Source organism: Scomber japonicus, chromosome 3, assembly GCF_027409825.1.
Source record: "Scomber japonicus isolate fScoJap1 chromosome 3, fScoJap1.pri, whole genome shotgun sequence".
NCBI lineage: Eukaryota > Metazoa > Chordata > Actinopteri > Scombriformes > Scombridae > Scomber > Scomber japonicus.
The window spans coordinates 6381106-6395458 of NC_070580.1; the positions used below are offsets into that span (position 1 = coordinate 6381106).

The following is a 14353-nucleotide window of genomic DNA, read 5'->3' on the forward strand; positions in this document are numbered from 1 at the left end:
GTGATTAATTTACAATTAATTGTGTAAATGTACCCTGTCGATTTTTTTGTTGTTTTTGTTAACAAAGGTATACATTCATTTTTTTCTCCCAAAACTCATGTCCTTCCTTTCAGACATATTCATATTTTCAATGCATTTCTTACCTCAAACGAGATTTGAAGAGCCAATTGTTTTACGCATTTTTTTACAAGCTTGCGACCAGTCTTCTTTTTTCCCTTTTTGTAACAAATCCCTTTATTTCTTGGCGCGTTAGCACCACCAGCTGTTGATCAGGTGAATTGTGCAAAACCATCAGCAGACTAATGCAGACTGTGCATTTCATTATCTGGACATTCTAACAACAAGGATCCAATATTTAAAAAAACATTGCTCTATAGCACTACTAGTGGTCACAAGGTCCCCAAAGTACCTTTAAATATTTTATAAAGGATAAATGTCAAACAGATAGTTCCCAGCTCTCCAAATTTTAGTATTTCCTGTTGTTCAGCCAGTTCATTTAATTGAAATCTCTATATTTAATATGCATTATAATCTGCTTATATTGGCATCCAGTTGTGCCTCAGCACTAAGAAATAGGCTTACATACATTCTCAAAATCAAGGCATCTGTCACAGATTCAAAAAGCAGTCAGATCAGGTTGCTGTCTTGTCTTACCACTAAAAAAAAACCCAACAGCTTTGTAGCGGTTATTGAGCTGTCTCTCACGTACCAAAGCACAGTGCACTTTAAACCGCTCAGCTAATCACAACAGTCTGAGAGGTGTGGAGCAAGTAAACAGATCTGTGGCTGACATTTAGCTGCTGCAGTCGGCCGTGGTTCAGCCGGTCATTGCTCAACACTGCCGGGGTTTATCCAATAAGCTTTTCCAGGTTGGTGCTTGTGCTGGTGTGAGTACACAAAGATCCTTATTGATCTTAAATATTCAAGGCGCTGCCTCACATGCTGTACTTACTATTGACATTGTGTGGCTTTGGTTTTGTGGAGAAGTTGAGCTCCCGATTATGTCATAGTGATCTCCGAGCTTGGTGTTTTTTGATATTTAGGATTTATTCTTTAACTTTACGTTTTTCATAATCAACATAAGTTGGTACAGTTTTATAGGATGTACTGAGGTATTTTGTGCTTTGTGAAGACAATGTGTAAAGGCGACAGGCAGCACTCAGACTGCTGCTATAAATTCTCTCACTTGTATTTATACTCAGCCTGCAGTATCAAAGTTCACTCTGTCTCTCTGTCACGTGCTTCTTGCTGAAACACAAAGCAGTGTATACCCCGCAGGAATATGACTCAGCAGACTAACCTGGTGTGCTGTATGTGTGTTTGTGTTGCAGTGTGGAAGGTGATGCTCCAGGCAGTGAGGTGGGCGCCTCTGTGGACCCCAGCGGCGGCTACAGTTGCGTCCCAGTGACCCACAGTGGCGGGCTCGGCCCCGGCCACTTGGACAACCAGTTCTACGGTCACATCTTGCTACCCGGCCACCCACGGCCACGCCGACCCAAGCTCCAGCACTCCCAGTCCATCCTCCGCAAGCAGGCAGAGGAGGAGGCCATCAAGCGCTCCCGCTCACTGTCAGAGAGCTATGAACTCTCATCAGACCTACAGGACAAGCAGGTGAGTGGGGAAGGACACACAAAGACAGGGACTTTTGTATGCATAGTATAATAGATAACATGGTTGAAACAATATTAATAAGAAAAAATGGAATGGAATCATTTGTATTTGAACAAATAACCATATGCAATATAAAAGGTGACACATATAGTGATGAACCCACAGAGAATTATCATCCAACTGTGTTTTTTCTTTCCCTCAGCTCTACAGTGTCAGGAGCGTTTGTGTCTTTAAGCTATTTTGGTTTTATGGAACCACAGTTTCACAGTTTATTCAGTTTCAACACTCATCAACCTTGTTCCCAGCAGCAGCAGGCAGCTGTTTACAGCATAAAAACTTTAATAAACCCTCTGTACACTATTTGTCCATCACCCAAACAGCTGAGAGACAAAGTTAGCAACTAGCTGGTGAACATAATGAGCCTTTAGCAGCTAAAGAGCCAAATATTGTTCTCAGAAGTTGGTAAAAGCCTAAACAGAGCTAAAAGGAGAGTCAGACCACCAGATACATGGCAGCAAATGAATGTTAATGTTGCACTGTGACTGCCTGATGTGTAAATACACAACTTTGTGCAAACACATTAGCTATGTCAACTTTGTAACACGTCGATGCCGTGTTTACAGCTGGTTCCTAATAAATCAATTAATGCAGCTTTAATTTTGACAACAGAATCGGGAAAACATGTTGTGATCACCGCTGAAAGTCCATTAAGGTCAATATTGAATTATCAGCCTGTTCTGACCATATCACACATTCAAGGAACTGAGTGTCTCAACAGAATTCAGTACACAGGGTTCTATTGCTTGCCGCTGATCATTTTTGGTTTTTGTACTGTGCTGTGTATCATATGCTAACTGCATCTATGTAGTAACAAGGAGTCATGGCCTGCATGGACAAACACTACATTTGGTGATAACTGCATTCTAGAGAAACTGCCTAAACCAGGATATCACAAGACAAATAGACAGTGTTTGTTCTGACCAGCAGTGGCATGTACTGACGTGAAATAGTGCAAAATATTTTCAAACTGCTCCACTGACCAATGCAACCCTTGTATTAGGTCAAGGAAAAGAAGAAGACCACTTTTGTGAGCCGTGTAATGTCATAGCAGTAGGCATGTTCCGAACAAATTCATATAATAGCAAACAAACAATGATTCGATCAAGTGCTAATACTCCACTGTTGGACAGAGATCTGTGTCAAAAGCATCAAAGAAAACATCAGTAAGACTGCAGGTGAGGCTCCTGAGGCGAAAACACCAAGCATGTTTGGTTTGGTCAGTCTGCTTTCAAATCTTAGTGAGTCCATGTGTGCTTAAAATATTCATCGTGTTTCCTATTCCCTTAGAAGTACAGTCCTTTTAGGTTTTTTATGGCTTGGTTTGAGGAGGTTTTTCTCTTTTCATGGCTGCAAATCCCTCTTGAACTGAGTCGACAAATTTCCAATAAAATCAATTGCTTTGCTAAATTTTTCTGCTTAGTAAGCCTATGAATACAATTTTTGTGAGATGAACTGAACTGAAATAAATTAGACTTCGATTTCAGTTATATTTATGTTATGGGATTGACCTACAGCTAGACCAGATCAATATTTGATTCAGGTGTCTCACTTTTTCTATGCCAGTTATATCTTTATTTTCTACAGGAGGTACTCAAAATTCTAGACCTGAGTGGACACAGACCCAAAGCCATTCAGATCATGCAGATAATTAGGCAGATCCCCAATATGGACAACTTCAACAGATCCAAATAGAAAAGAAAAAGTAGCACTGGCAAAAGCATTATGCTCCACCATGTAATCAAAAGGCAGAGTCTAACAGCTAAAACTCCCTATTTGCCTCAAAAACATAATTTCTCCTGTCTTGATTATGTTGCACTTCATGATCAGTGCTGATAGATTCCTTTCTAATCTATTGGGAAAGTATTTACATACATAAAGTACAGTCTGGTTAGGCCTTGTGGTTGTGTCAGCTGCGTTTGTGGTTAAAGAACACAGGCCCTCTTGTTAGGCAGTGACAGTTGTAGCCTGTTGGACTGAGACTCATTGTCATGGTCCATGTTACTCGTGGTGAGCCACATTGTCCCACGCATACAGTGAGGAAACATGATTAGTGTCATTGTACACCATGACTCCATAGGTGGAAAACTGGGCCAATGTGTAAAAGGCACAGGGCTGAGAGAGAGAGCTAATGTAATACAGCACTGGCTACCATCTCAATTAGAGGCACATCACTTTAGTGTAATGATCTCAGTCATTTCAGTGTAGCGTACACAATATAATATACACCTGACTGATTCCTGTCAGACACGTTCATTTTATCTTTATCTTAATTAGGGATATTAAAACACAGCAGCGCCCACAATTAATTAGTTTATATTTCAGTACACATGCACTTTACTGCATCTCAATTTGTGGTCTCTTCATAGTCATTTTTTATGTCCATTCGCACCGCAGTCTCCAACTATAATCATATTTTCCCCTCAAAATCTTGTTTTTTGTCGTTTTACCAAGAGCACTTCTTTATCATTATTGGGAACATTACCAGTTTATCTGTCAGTCTGGATTCCTGTAACAATCCGACTTTATCCATCTTCCCTGAGGGTCAATTTGAGTCTAATAAACTCTAAATTCTGGGCATTTTCAAATGCCATCATCACTCCTCTTCTTTTTAAGCCATGACAAAAGCAGATAAAGCAGCAGCTCTTCATTCTTCATTCTTTCTAATCCATGTTTCCAAGGTAATAACTTTACTTTTCTAGCCTGATGAAAACTCGTTATGTTTCAGAGATAAAGAGAGGGTTTCTTTAAGTGATTCTCCAAACAAAATGTATCTTTTGTACATTTATAGTCTTGAAAAATGTCTTTATTAAGATTTATAAGATTTTAGTTTGCTACTTTCCAGAGGATTGGCTGTGGTTAGCTCAGATGTCTGACAGTGGTTGCCCTTCAAAGCTCCAAGGTAGCATATTTAGTCTCATAATACACTGCAGGAGTGATGACATTTGTGTGGATGTTTTCTGCCATTAAAAACATGTTGCCTCAGGAATCCGTGAAGCCGATCACAGCTGCTTTTGGGGCAAACTGCAAACCTGTTCACGGCTATCTTGTCAAGATAATATTAACTCAAGATTCATAAACTAGCTTGGTGCTTTTAACTTCATCTCATGGTCTTCATTAGCTAATGGAGTTTGTCAGGTTTTATGGGGATTATAACTCAATTGTCATCACATGACCAAGGCATGACTTGAGCAAAGTTCCATATCAATGTCAAAAGATGATAAGTGAGCCATTGCCATGACAACTCCATGCGCTGATGAAGACTGTGAGATGTAGTTGAAAGTTGAAATCTAGTAAGTGAACCTAAGGTTAGAAATGAACTTTCCCATGAATTTTTTCAGCAACCTTTGAAGTGTACAGGGAGTGAGTGCTTAATGCACCTGAGATGATACTGGTGATTCATTATCACCAGTTGTCCCGTTACAGAGAACATTTTCAAGGTTGAAGGGCAGTCATGGGACTATTTAGACAAAGTTTTCAGAGTTGTGTCTCAGAAATACTTATGGCACTAACTTTCCCTGTCTCCCTCCAGGTGGAGATGCTAGAGCGGAAATATGGTGGCCGTTTCATAACCCGACATGCAGCTCGCACCATTCAGACAGCCTTCCGCCAGTACCAGATGAACAAGAACTTTGAACGTCTTAGAAGTTCTATGTCTGAGAACCGTATGTCCAGACGGATCGTCCTATCCAATATGAGAATGCAGTTTTCCTTCGAAGGACCTGAAAAAGTCCACAGCTCCTACTTCGAGGGAAAGCAGGTCTCACTAACAGATGATGGCACCAAAATTGGCACACTGATGCAGTCAGAGCATGGTGAGGAGATGGGGGTACAGGCTAAAACCCCCACAACGCAGAGTGACTTCACAGATGCTATCACAGAACTAGAAGATGCCTTCTCCAGGCAGGTCAAATCTCTAGCTGAGTCCATAGATGACGCTCTAAACTGTCGCAGCCTTCACGGTGACGATAGCCAGTCAGAACCAGTTAGAGGGCACCAGGATTTGGATAGGCAGGTCAGCTGCCCAGTTAAACCCTCTCACAGTGCAGAACACCGAAAACTGGATGAAATGACGGCATCTTACAGTGATGTCACCCTTTACATCGATGAAGAGGAGCTGTCACCACCCCTGCCTCTGTCTCAGTCTGTAGACCGACCCTCCAGCACAGAATCAGACTTGCGTCAGCGTTCCCTCAACTCCTCCCAGGACTACTGGTCTCTGGCCCATAAGGATGAGAAAGGGGATACGGACACCAGCTGCCGCAGCACACCATCCCTGGAGTGCCAAGAGCAGCGTCTGCGGGTAGACCACCTACCCTTACTGACCATTGAGCCCCCCAGCGACAGCTCTGTGGAGCTGAGTGATCGCTCTGACCGCAGCTCTTTGAAGAGACAAAATGCCTACGACCGGACCCTCACCAACCAGCAGAGCAGCCCCAAACACATCAGCCATGGCCTGCCACCCCGAGGGCCTTCCAGAGAAGATGACGGCACCCGCCATCGGCCACGACAACTGGAGGCCCACCTGGCCATCAATGGCACTGCAAATCGCCAGAGCAAGTCGGAGTCCGATTTCTCTGATGGTGACAACGACAGTATCAACAGTACATCGAACTCCAATGACACCATCAACTGCAGCTCCGAGTCCTCATCCAGAGACAGCCTGAGGGAGCATACGCTCAGCAAGCAGACGTACCACAAAGAGACTCGCAACAGCTGGGACTCGCCTGCATTCAGCAATGATATCATCCGTAAAAGGCACTACCGCATTGGACTAAACCTCTTTAACAAGTATGTACACTGCATTATGTCCATTAACACACTACCCACACAGTGCCAAACACATTCTGATACAATACTTGAATCTTTTAACCTCCAAATTATACAATCACACATTACATACCCAATAAGGGATAGAAGAGGCTATGTAAATTGGATCCAGCCCATTACTTATGGTTTAGAGAATGTTTTATGTTGACGAACCCAACATGAAGCTCTTACATGCCATAAATATGCAGTGATATTGATTGAACTGCGACTATCTGCCTGTTCTACTTAAGGTGCAAACAAGCCCAGGACTCGTTCTGCTCCAATTCATGCAGAGTGGTTCATCTGAGCCTGTGTGATTCCATTTAATCATAGATGATTGTGGATTTGGTTTCTTTCAGAGCTGGCCATTAAGTTCCTTTTAATCATTTGTGATAAACACCACCGAGGAAAGTAGCTTCCCTCCTCCCTACTCTCAGCCCTCATCTCTTTCCACCACCATTACCACCACCACCACCTCCTCCCTCCCTCCTTCGCTAAATCCTGTCCCTCATCTGACACACATTTGGCCAGGGGCAGAAGTGCAGTGGGATAATCACAGATTTGGATTGTGTCCTAACTCCTTCCCTTTATGTCTCTCCTGTGTCTACAGGAAACCAGAAAAAGGCATCCAGTATCTGATTGAGCGAAACTTTGTTCCAGACACTCCTGTGGGTGTGGCCCACTTCCTGCTCCAGAGGAAGGGCTTGAGTAGACAGATGATTGGAGAATTCCTGGGTAACAGACAGAAACAGTTCAACCGAGATGTCCTTGAGTGAGTCTAAAGCTATTCATGTCTATATACTCTTTGACGTGTTTGTTTATGCAGATGGATCATTTTGTCTCGACCCTGAAAACCTCAAGATTCTCAAAACAGGCTTTTGATTTAACTTGTAACCTATCTCTTTGCACAAATTTTTAATTTAATCTGCCTCTCAGGAACATAAACATAAATTATCATTAACTTGCAAATAGGGTTGCCAGTTTGCAATTGACACTCATTCAAACAGTCTTTGGAGTTTCTGAGTATCATATAATGACCCAAGTTACATCCAGGAAATAAACCGAAATAGAATCCATTTAGGAAATTATGATTCCCAGATAAACATAAGGACTCCATTTATATTATTCAGTCCTTTATTAGAAGGGGGAAATCGTAAAGATCTCATATTTTCCAGTAATTATTTTTTTTGCATCATTTAAATAGTACTTTATGCTTTAGACCAGACAGACTTAGAGATACCAAATCTAAGCTTACACTTGAAGCGCACCAGCTCTATCAGAGCTCATTGAGATGCAGTTGAGGATTACGCCAGGAAAGGTCTGTCAGTGTCAGTTTGAAAGGCATATCTAAAGGGCTTCTGGAGAAAATGTCTATAAATCCTGGCATGCAAGGTATCACGGTATTGAGGCTCCGGAGAGCTGAGTCACAATCCTTACTTCAGCTGAGAAAGAAGTGTTTAGGACCATTATTTAAGTAGAAGGAGTGTGAAAAATACTCAATTGTAAGTTTAGGTCCTGCGTTAAAACTGCACTCATCTATAATGGGCCATTTTCAATGTGAAAGGGGTTGTTTGTAGTGACAAATCTAGAAAGAACTATTACCAGGGGAACTTTGCAGTTCCCCTTAGCTTTACTAAATATTTTAGCATTTTTAGGTAGTCTCTTGTTCTTTCTGCAGCCTGTAACTTACTGTTGCTATTTTGAAAGAACAAAAGAACAAAAAAGGAAAAAATATTAGAAATTTTACTAAAACTCTTTAGGTAACATCTAAAAGGTATTGTGTCATCAAGCTGAAATAAGGCTGTACAGATTTTTGTCATTTGTAGCTGACAGCAGTCATATTTATCTTATGTTGATCAAAAATGATCAGGGAACTTTACCTGTTAGGTGAATGTAGTTTACACATGAACAAACCCTAAAACAATCATGTTATTCCCATTTGAAAGGATCATGTGTATTTTCCAATCCAAACTGATCTTCCCACTTACCGCTGATAACTTTCTTTTTCTCACCAGCTGTGTGGTGGATGAAATGGACTTCTCAAGTATGGAGCTGGATGAAGCACTCAGGAAATTCCAGGCCCACATCAGAGTCCAGGGAGAGGCACAGAAAGTTGAGCGGCTGATAGAGGCCTACAGGTGAGAAATTCCTCTGAAAGCTGGGGACAACGTATGTGACAATACCGCCAGCCCCATCTCCCAAACCAGCTTAACCAGCTTAATCATGACCAGACCATAGAAATGATCACCCCAAGTCATGTGAATCATCCCCAGACCAAAAGAATGAACTGATATTTTTGCAAATAGGGTCTTCCATCAACTGAAACCAACTGAGGATTACCTGACATTATGGTCATTACCGAGTTCATTACCATGTTTAGTATTTACCACCAACACAGCGTGTATGATTAATAGGTAGCACAAACCAGCTTTACACCATTTCAAAAACACCATTACCCTCTAAAACAGAGGTGACATCAGTGTCTTCCTTTTACACTCTCAGACAGAAGTACAGCAATGCAATTTCAAATCCAGACTTTGTTCGGTCACATCATTGCAGAATATAATTTGGAGGAAATTAGTTCAAAAAGTTGAGAAAAACCTCCCTTAGGGCTGCTGACGAATGTTGTTTGTCCCTCATTTATTTTCTCCCAACGTCTGGTAGGAAGGTGCTCTAATGCCCACAGAGAATTGCTTCGATCAGCACAGAGCAAGGACATTTCGGCCTCAGTAAACACTGCAGTCACTGTTACACCAGGGAGATAATGATAACTGATCATCTGGTGCTCGCCTGCAGCCTACTCTAGATATGATCATGAAGTTGCTTATTGTGACACAGAAAGATGTTAAATGGCTTTATCTGATGGCTGCAGGCATTATTGATGGTCTTCACTCAAACTGGCTCATTTATTTTTGACTTGAGGCTATGGAGCATTGTTTAACTGTTTATGACTACAGCATAGTGTGCAATTTCAATATCAGTGTCAATATCAATATCAATATAGATAGCCTTAGCCATAAGTGGAACTAATCACAAACAGTGAGACTTACTGGTTTATTTTGCCCTTGAAGGGAAGTCTTTATATTTATATAACAAATGACAATTTGAATTTTCCTTACTCTGCCAAAAGTACTAAGAATAATACTTGGGAAGAGGGAGGGGGGGGGCATTGAGCCTCTGGGCAATATTCAACAAGACCATCATGCAGTTTGAATTCCATGGAAGCTAATTAGCCCAGCTTGGTAACATTTACATTGACTCCCGCTAGGTTTTACTTGCTGTTCACGTACCTGCTGAATCATTCATTGCTCCAGCATATTTAGCACTGCGTTCATCCCACATTATGGAAAGGATAACGTTAGCCATCTTTTTTAATGCTCAGGATAGTTTGTTGGCAAATGTTCAGCTGTTGAATCTCACAGCATCTGGTAGCCCTACAATCTCAGCTCTCTCTATGGTACTCTGAGATTTAAAGCATGATTATATATCACGTATAGATTCCAGGAGTAATGTACCAAATAAGTAAATGTGCGAGTCAAAATGAACATGAAGGAGATATGTACTGTGTTGATTTCATATTGAATTCTGATGTCACTTTAACTTAAAATTGTCTTTGTTCAACATCCTCTTCACAGCCAACGCTACTGCATCTGCAACCCTGGTGTGGTACGCCAGTTCAGGAACCCAGACACCATCTTCATTCTGGCCTTTGCCATCATCCTTCTCAACACTGACATGTACAGCCCCAACGTCAAGCCTGAGAGGAAGATGAAGCTGGAGGACTTTGTTAAGAACCTTCGAGGTACTTTGTTCTTCTTCCCTGCATCACATGCAGCTTACTGTCCCTGAGCCTTTACTGTGCAGCTCCAAGGATAAATATTCACCTCAAATTGAGTTTTGTCCATGCATATTGCTTTGATTAATAGACGTGTCAATACAGGTTTTTTGTAGGTCATGGCCAAGAAAGCCTTACTGGTGAGGCAAAGCACTTTTATGTTGCCCTCAACAGATTTTGAGGGTATTAGAAATGGCTTTGTGGCATGGCTAATTCATTTCTCTGCCTATTGGAGTGCCAATAATTAAAGTACAGTAAGTAAGTACAGTTGAGTGGAGGAGAAAGGCACATCCTCAGAGAGAGCTCTGAAGGACATTCCTGTGTGTATTGTGAGATGTATGTGCAGCGCAGCAGTATGTAAGTAAATTCTAGGGTTCATCAACTCTCATAAATCCGTGAATTAATCATTAATCCTTCTCTTTTCTCTCTCTCTCTCTCTTTTCTCTCTCATCCTCTGACAGGAGTGGATGATGGGGAGGATATCCCCCGAGAGATGCTGGTAGGGATATATGAGCGGATTCGAAAGCGGGAGCTCAAGACTAATGAAGACCATGTGTCCCAGGTTCAGAAAGTGGAGAAACTTATTGTTGGTAAAAAGCCGGTGAGTTTGAATTCACCCATGGGTTACCTGGAGTATCTTCCCTTACATTCACGCGCTGAATCTAGCAGGAGTGTGCACAACCAAATTACCCTCTGAGCTGTCACAGACAGCACTCGCTTATTCATGGCTTACATTTTCTAAAAGCGAAAAAGAAATGAAAGAGCATTCTTTACGGGAACATACTTTCTTTACTGTTACACATCAATTCAGGGCCAGAGACCTCCATGCTGAATGACTGTAATATGTCTCTTGCCCTAAGTGCTGGCTGAGAAAAATACCATCTGACACACTCTGTTATAATATCTAAGACAAACAGCCTCGCACCCAATGATCCTGAAGGTGTTTACTTGAAATCCCACCTTTCCTTTCAGGGGCATGATTCTCATCCATCATGAACAGAAAGGCTGACACAAAGTAGAAACAAAATGTAGTGAAAAGAAAAGGGTATTTAATCCTCGGGGACACATACATGTTTTGTCTGTGACCCAGAAAAGTAGCACTCCTGAATTAAAATTGGGCCCATATTTCTTGTTGAACATTACATAGAATGTCTGTTCTTTGAAGATGACTGATCTGGTCACTGACCGCTGTAAAATGTCTCCTGTGTGTATCTGTCGCTCCACAGATTGGCTCTTTACACCATGGTCTGGGCTGTGTAAGTAATACTCCTTCTGTCATCAAGCAATCATCATCTGTTATCAAATGTCTATATAATGAAAGCTGTCTGTGAGACAATAAGAGACTGACTCCAAAATCTTTTTTATGTGTGTGCAGGTACTATCCCTTCCCCATCGGCGGCTGGTCTGTTACTGCAGGCTTTTTGAAGTGCCTGACCCCAACAAACCACAAAAGTTGGGTCTGCACCAAAGGGAAATCTTCCTCTTTAATGACCTACTAGTGGTACGGCAGACTTTATTCTTCCAGCACATCGGAAGCCCACCTGAGAATGTCACCCAAAGAATCTAAAATGCTATATACTCTCTACGTTTTCATAGGTTACCAAAATTTTCCAGAAGAAAAAGAACTCTGTGACGTACAGCTTTCGGCAGTCCTTCTCACTTTATGGCATGCAAGTGCTGCTCTTTGAGAATCAGTGTAAGTACCATTGAGACATTTATACAGACCGTTTCGTACGTTATAGAAAGAACCCTAATTTCTATCGACTCTGCTTGTGATAGGTGTTATTTTGTGTGGACACAGATTAAAGTGTTGATATCATCACTCCTTAGATTATCCCAATGGAGTTCGGCTGACCTCGGCCATTCCTGGAGCTGACATCAAAGTCCTCATCAACTTCAATGCTCCCAACCCTCAGGACCGCAAAAAGTTTACCGACGATTTGCGTGAATCTATCGCTGAAGTCCAAGAGATGGAGAAGTATCGAATAGAATGTGAGCAAAGATTAATGTAATTCTCAACAAGTATCACCAAGCTGTAGTACTGCATCAGTTGAAACAGAGGTCTGTATCAGTGTCATTTTTGTATATGTGTTCCTCTTACAGCTGAGCTAGAAAAACAGAAAGGGGTGGTGAGGCCCAGCATGTCCCAGAGTTCTGGGTTAAAGAAGGAAACGGGCAACGGAAACCTGAACCGAGCGAGCCTCGACGACAGCTATGCCATCGGTGAAGGTTTAAAGAGGAGCGCCCTCAGCAGCTCCCTGCGTGACCTCTCAGACGCAGGTAAAATGAACGATTGCCTTAGTAACCTACCTTCTCATGTCTCATCCCTTTGCTAGACAAAGTAGAGCGTGTACCCGAGTTGGATGCTGGCATGATACTATTCACTCTTGGATGCTAATGGATTCGTAAACTTGGAAAAAGCTGAGTTCCTGTACAGTCTTGATTTGGGCGTTAGCCACTACAACTGACTTGCCAGTGCAGAGTCTCTTCGAGAAAACATTCCCTTGAGCCATGAAACCAGTGGAGCAAAGAGATAGAGATGGGTGTGTTTGCTAATGGGCCCAGGTGTAATTTACTGGAGGCCATCAACTAATAATCCTGCATCACCGACAGGGGAGGAGGCAGCGTTATGTAGGTCACTGCGATCAATTTGAGCGTCTTAGCGGTAAGAGGAATTAATGTTGTGTGGTTGATTCAGACAGAGCTTCGACAGTCCATACTACAGAGCTGCACAAACCAAACTGAGTGACCTCAACACCAGGTTCAGACTAGTGAAGAAGCATCAGAGAACAGAGCTTTTAGTACTTTCTTTGATCAGTGCTTTTGAAGATTTTTTAGACACAGCACAGTTTAATAGCAGTCTTTACAGAGCCCAAGAGATTGGACATTTTTGAGACATATATTTTCCTCGGCAATTGTTTGAGCATCATTCTGTGTCACTGAAATTGTAAAAATTACAGTATCTGATTGATTTTGGTTGGTATAAACGTGACACGAATGAGCCTCAAAAGGAAACTCTACTGATTTTACACACAAGTTTACACAAGGTCAATTTACCAGGCATGGGGAGTGCTACTCCGCCTGTGAACAGTAGTATTATATCTTCTGTGACTCCAAATATAGCCCTGCCAATGTCATCAGGGTCATTTCCTCTTGGGTTGAGAGAAAATACATTTTTAACAGAAAGCCTGAGTTGCAAACTAGAGGCGTGGAGTTTGAAAGATGTTGGCATTGACAAGGCAGGCAAAGATGCTACATATTGCATTATGGGAAATTTAGGATCCACTGTTTTGGAGCTTTACCTATTCTAAGTTCTTAAAATCTGAATATTATGGGCTCTGTTGCTTCAATTCTGACCATACTTCTTTTAATCTGTGTCTTATAACTTCCCCAACATCATGGAAGTTCAATACTAAATTACTGGAGTCCCCTTTAAAACAGCCAGATTGCTGTATTAAGTATTTTACTTATGGAAAGGTCTCCTGCCAGCTGTACCTTAAGTTGCTGTAGACACCTGATGAAATCTCTTAGTAGCTGACTGTGTTGTGGATTTTTAACAGCAGCTTCCCTTTACAGTAGTCCCCATTCGACTCCCTCTGCTTTACTGACTGCCGCTAGCTAAACCTGTGCCATCTTTGTCACCTTAGGGTGTTAGCTCCCCCGATGTAGACAGAAGGCATATGCAACTCCACGTCTTAACCAGGCGTGTCTAATCTGTCATGTTACATGTTCTGGGCAGGCAAGCGTGGGAGACGCAGCAGTGCAGGATCACTAGACAGCAATATGGAAGTAAGTAGGATGCAACTGATGCTGAGCTGTCCTCTGACTTTATGTTGTTCACTCTGAACACACAAGTCTGTTTTCATGTTTCTTTGTAGTTTGACAAGCTTTTTTTTTTGTTTTTTGATGGTGTTTTTTTTGTTGTGAGCACCTTGTTCGCCGTGCATGCATGGGGCTGAACAGGAATGACCCGCTGTGGCTGACACATCTTAACCCTTCATGTATACAGCATGACTAATAATACTCCTGACTCACATTCGG

At 41.9% G+C, this 14353-nt stretch overlaps 1 protein-coding gene across 2 annotated transcripts in view; it reads left to right on the plus strand.

Annotated features, from left to right (window-relative positions):
* Positions 1-14353, plus strand: part of iqsec1b (IQ motif and Sec7 domain ArfGEF 1b) — a 58309-nt gene that overhangs the window by 38709 nt on the left and 5247 nt on the right. The window contains exons 2-13 of one of the 2 annotated variants that reach the window (XM_053316803.1): positions 1332-1611; positions 5201-6459; positions 7088-7249; positions 8493-8615; positions 10113-10279; positions 10774-10913; positions 11539-11568; positions 11688-11813; positions 11909-12008; positions 12143-12304; positions 12416-12592; positions 14052-14101. In XM_053316803.1, the coding sequence (XP_053172778.1) occupies positions 5207-6459; positions 7088-7249; positions 8493-8615; positions 10113-10279; positions 10774-10913; positions 11539-11568; positions 11688-11813; positions 11909-12008; positions 12143-12304; positions 12416-12592; positions 14052-14101 (2490 nt within the window). In that variant the 5' untranslated portion in view covers positions 1332-1611; positions 5201-5206. Of the gene's footprint in view, positions 1-1331; positions 1612-5200; positions 6460-7087; positions 7250-8492; positions 8616-10112; positions 10280-10773; positions 10914-11538; positions 11569-11687; positions 11814-11908; positions 12009-12142; positions 12305-12415; positions 12593-14051; positions 14102-14353 lie in introns of those variants that run through there. The other variant, XM_053316802.1, reaches the window with a different exon arrangement.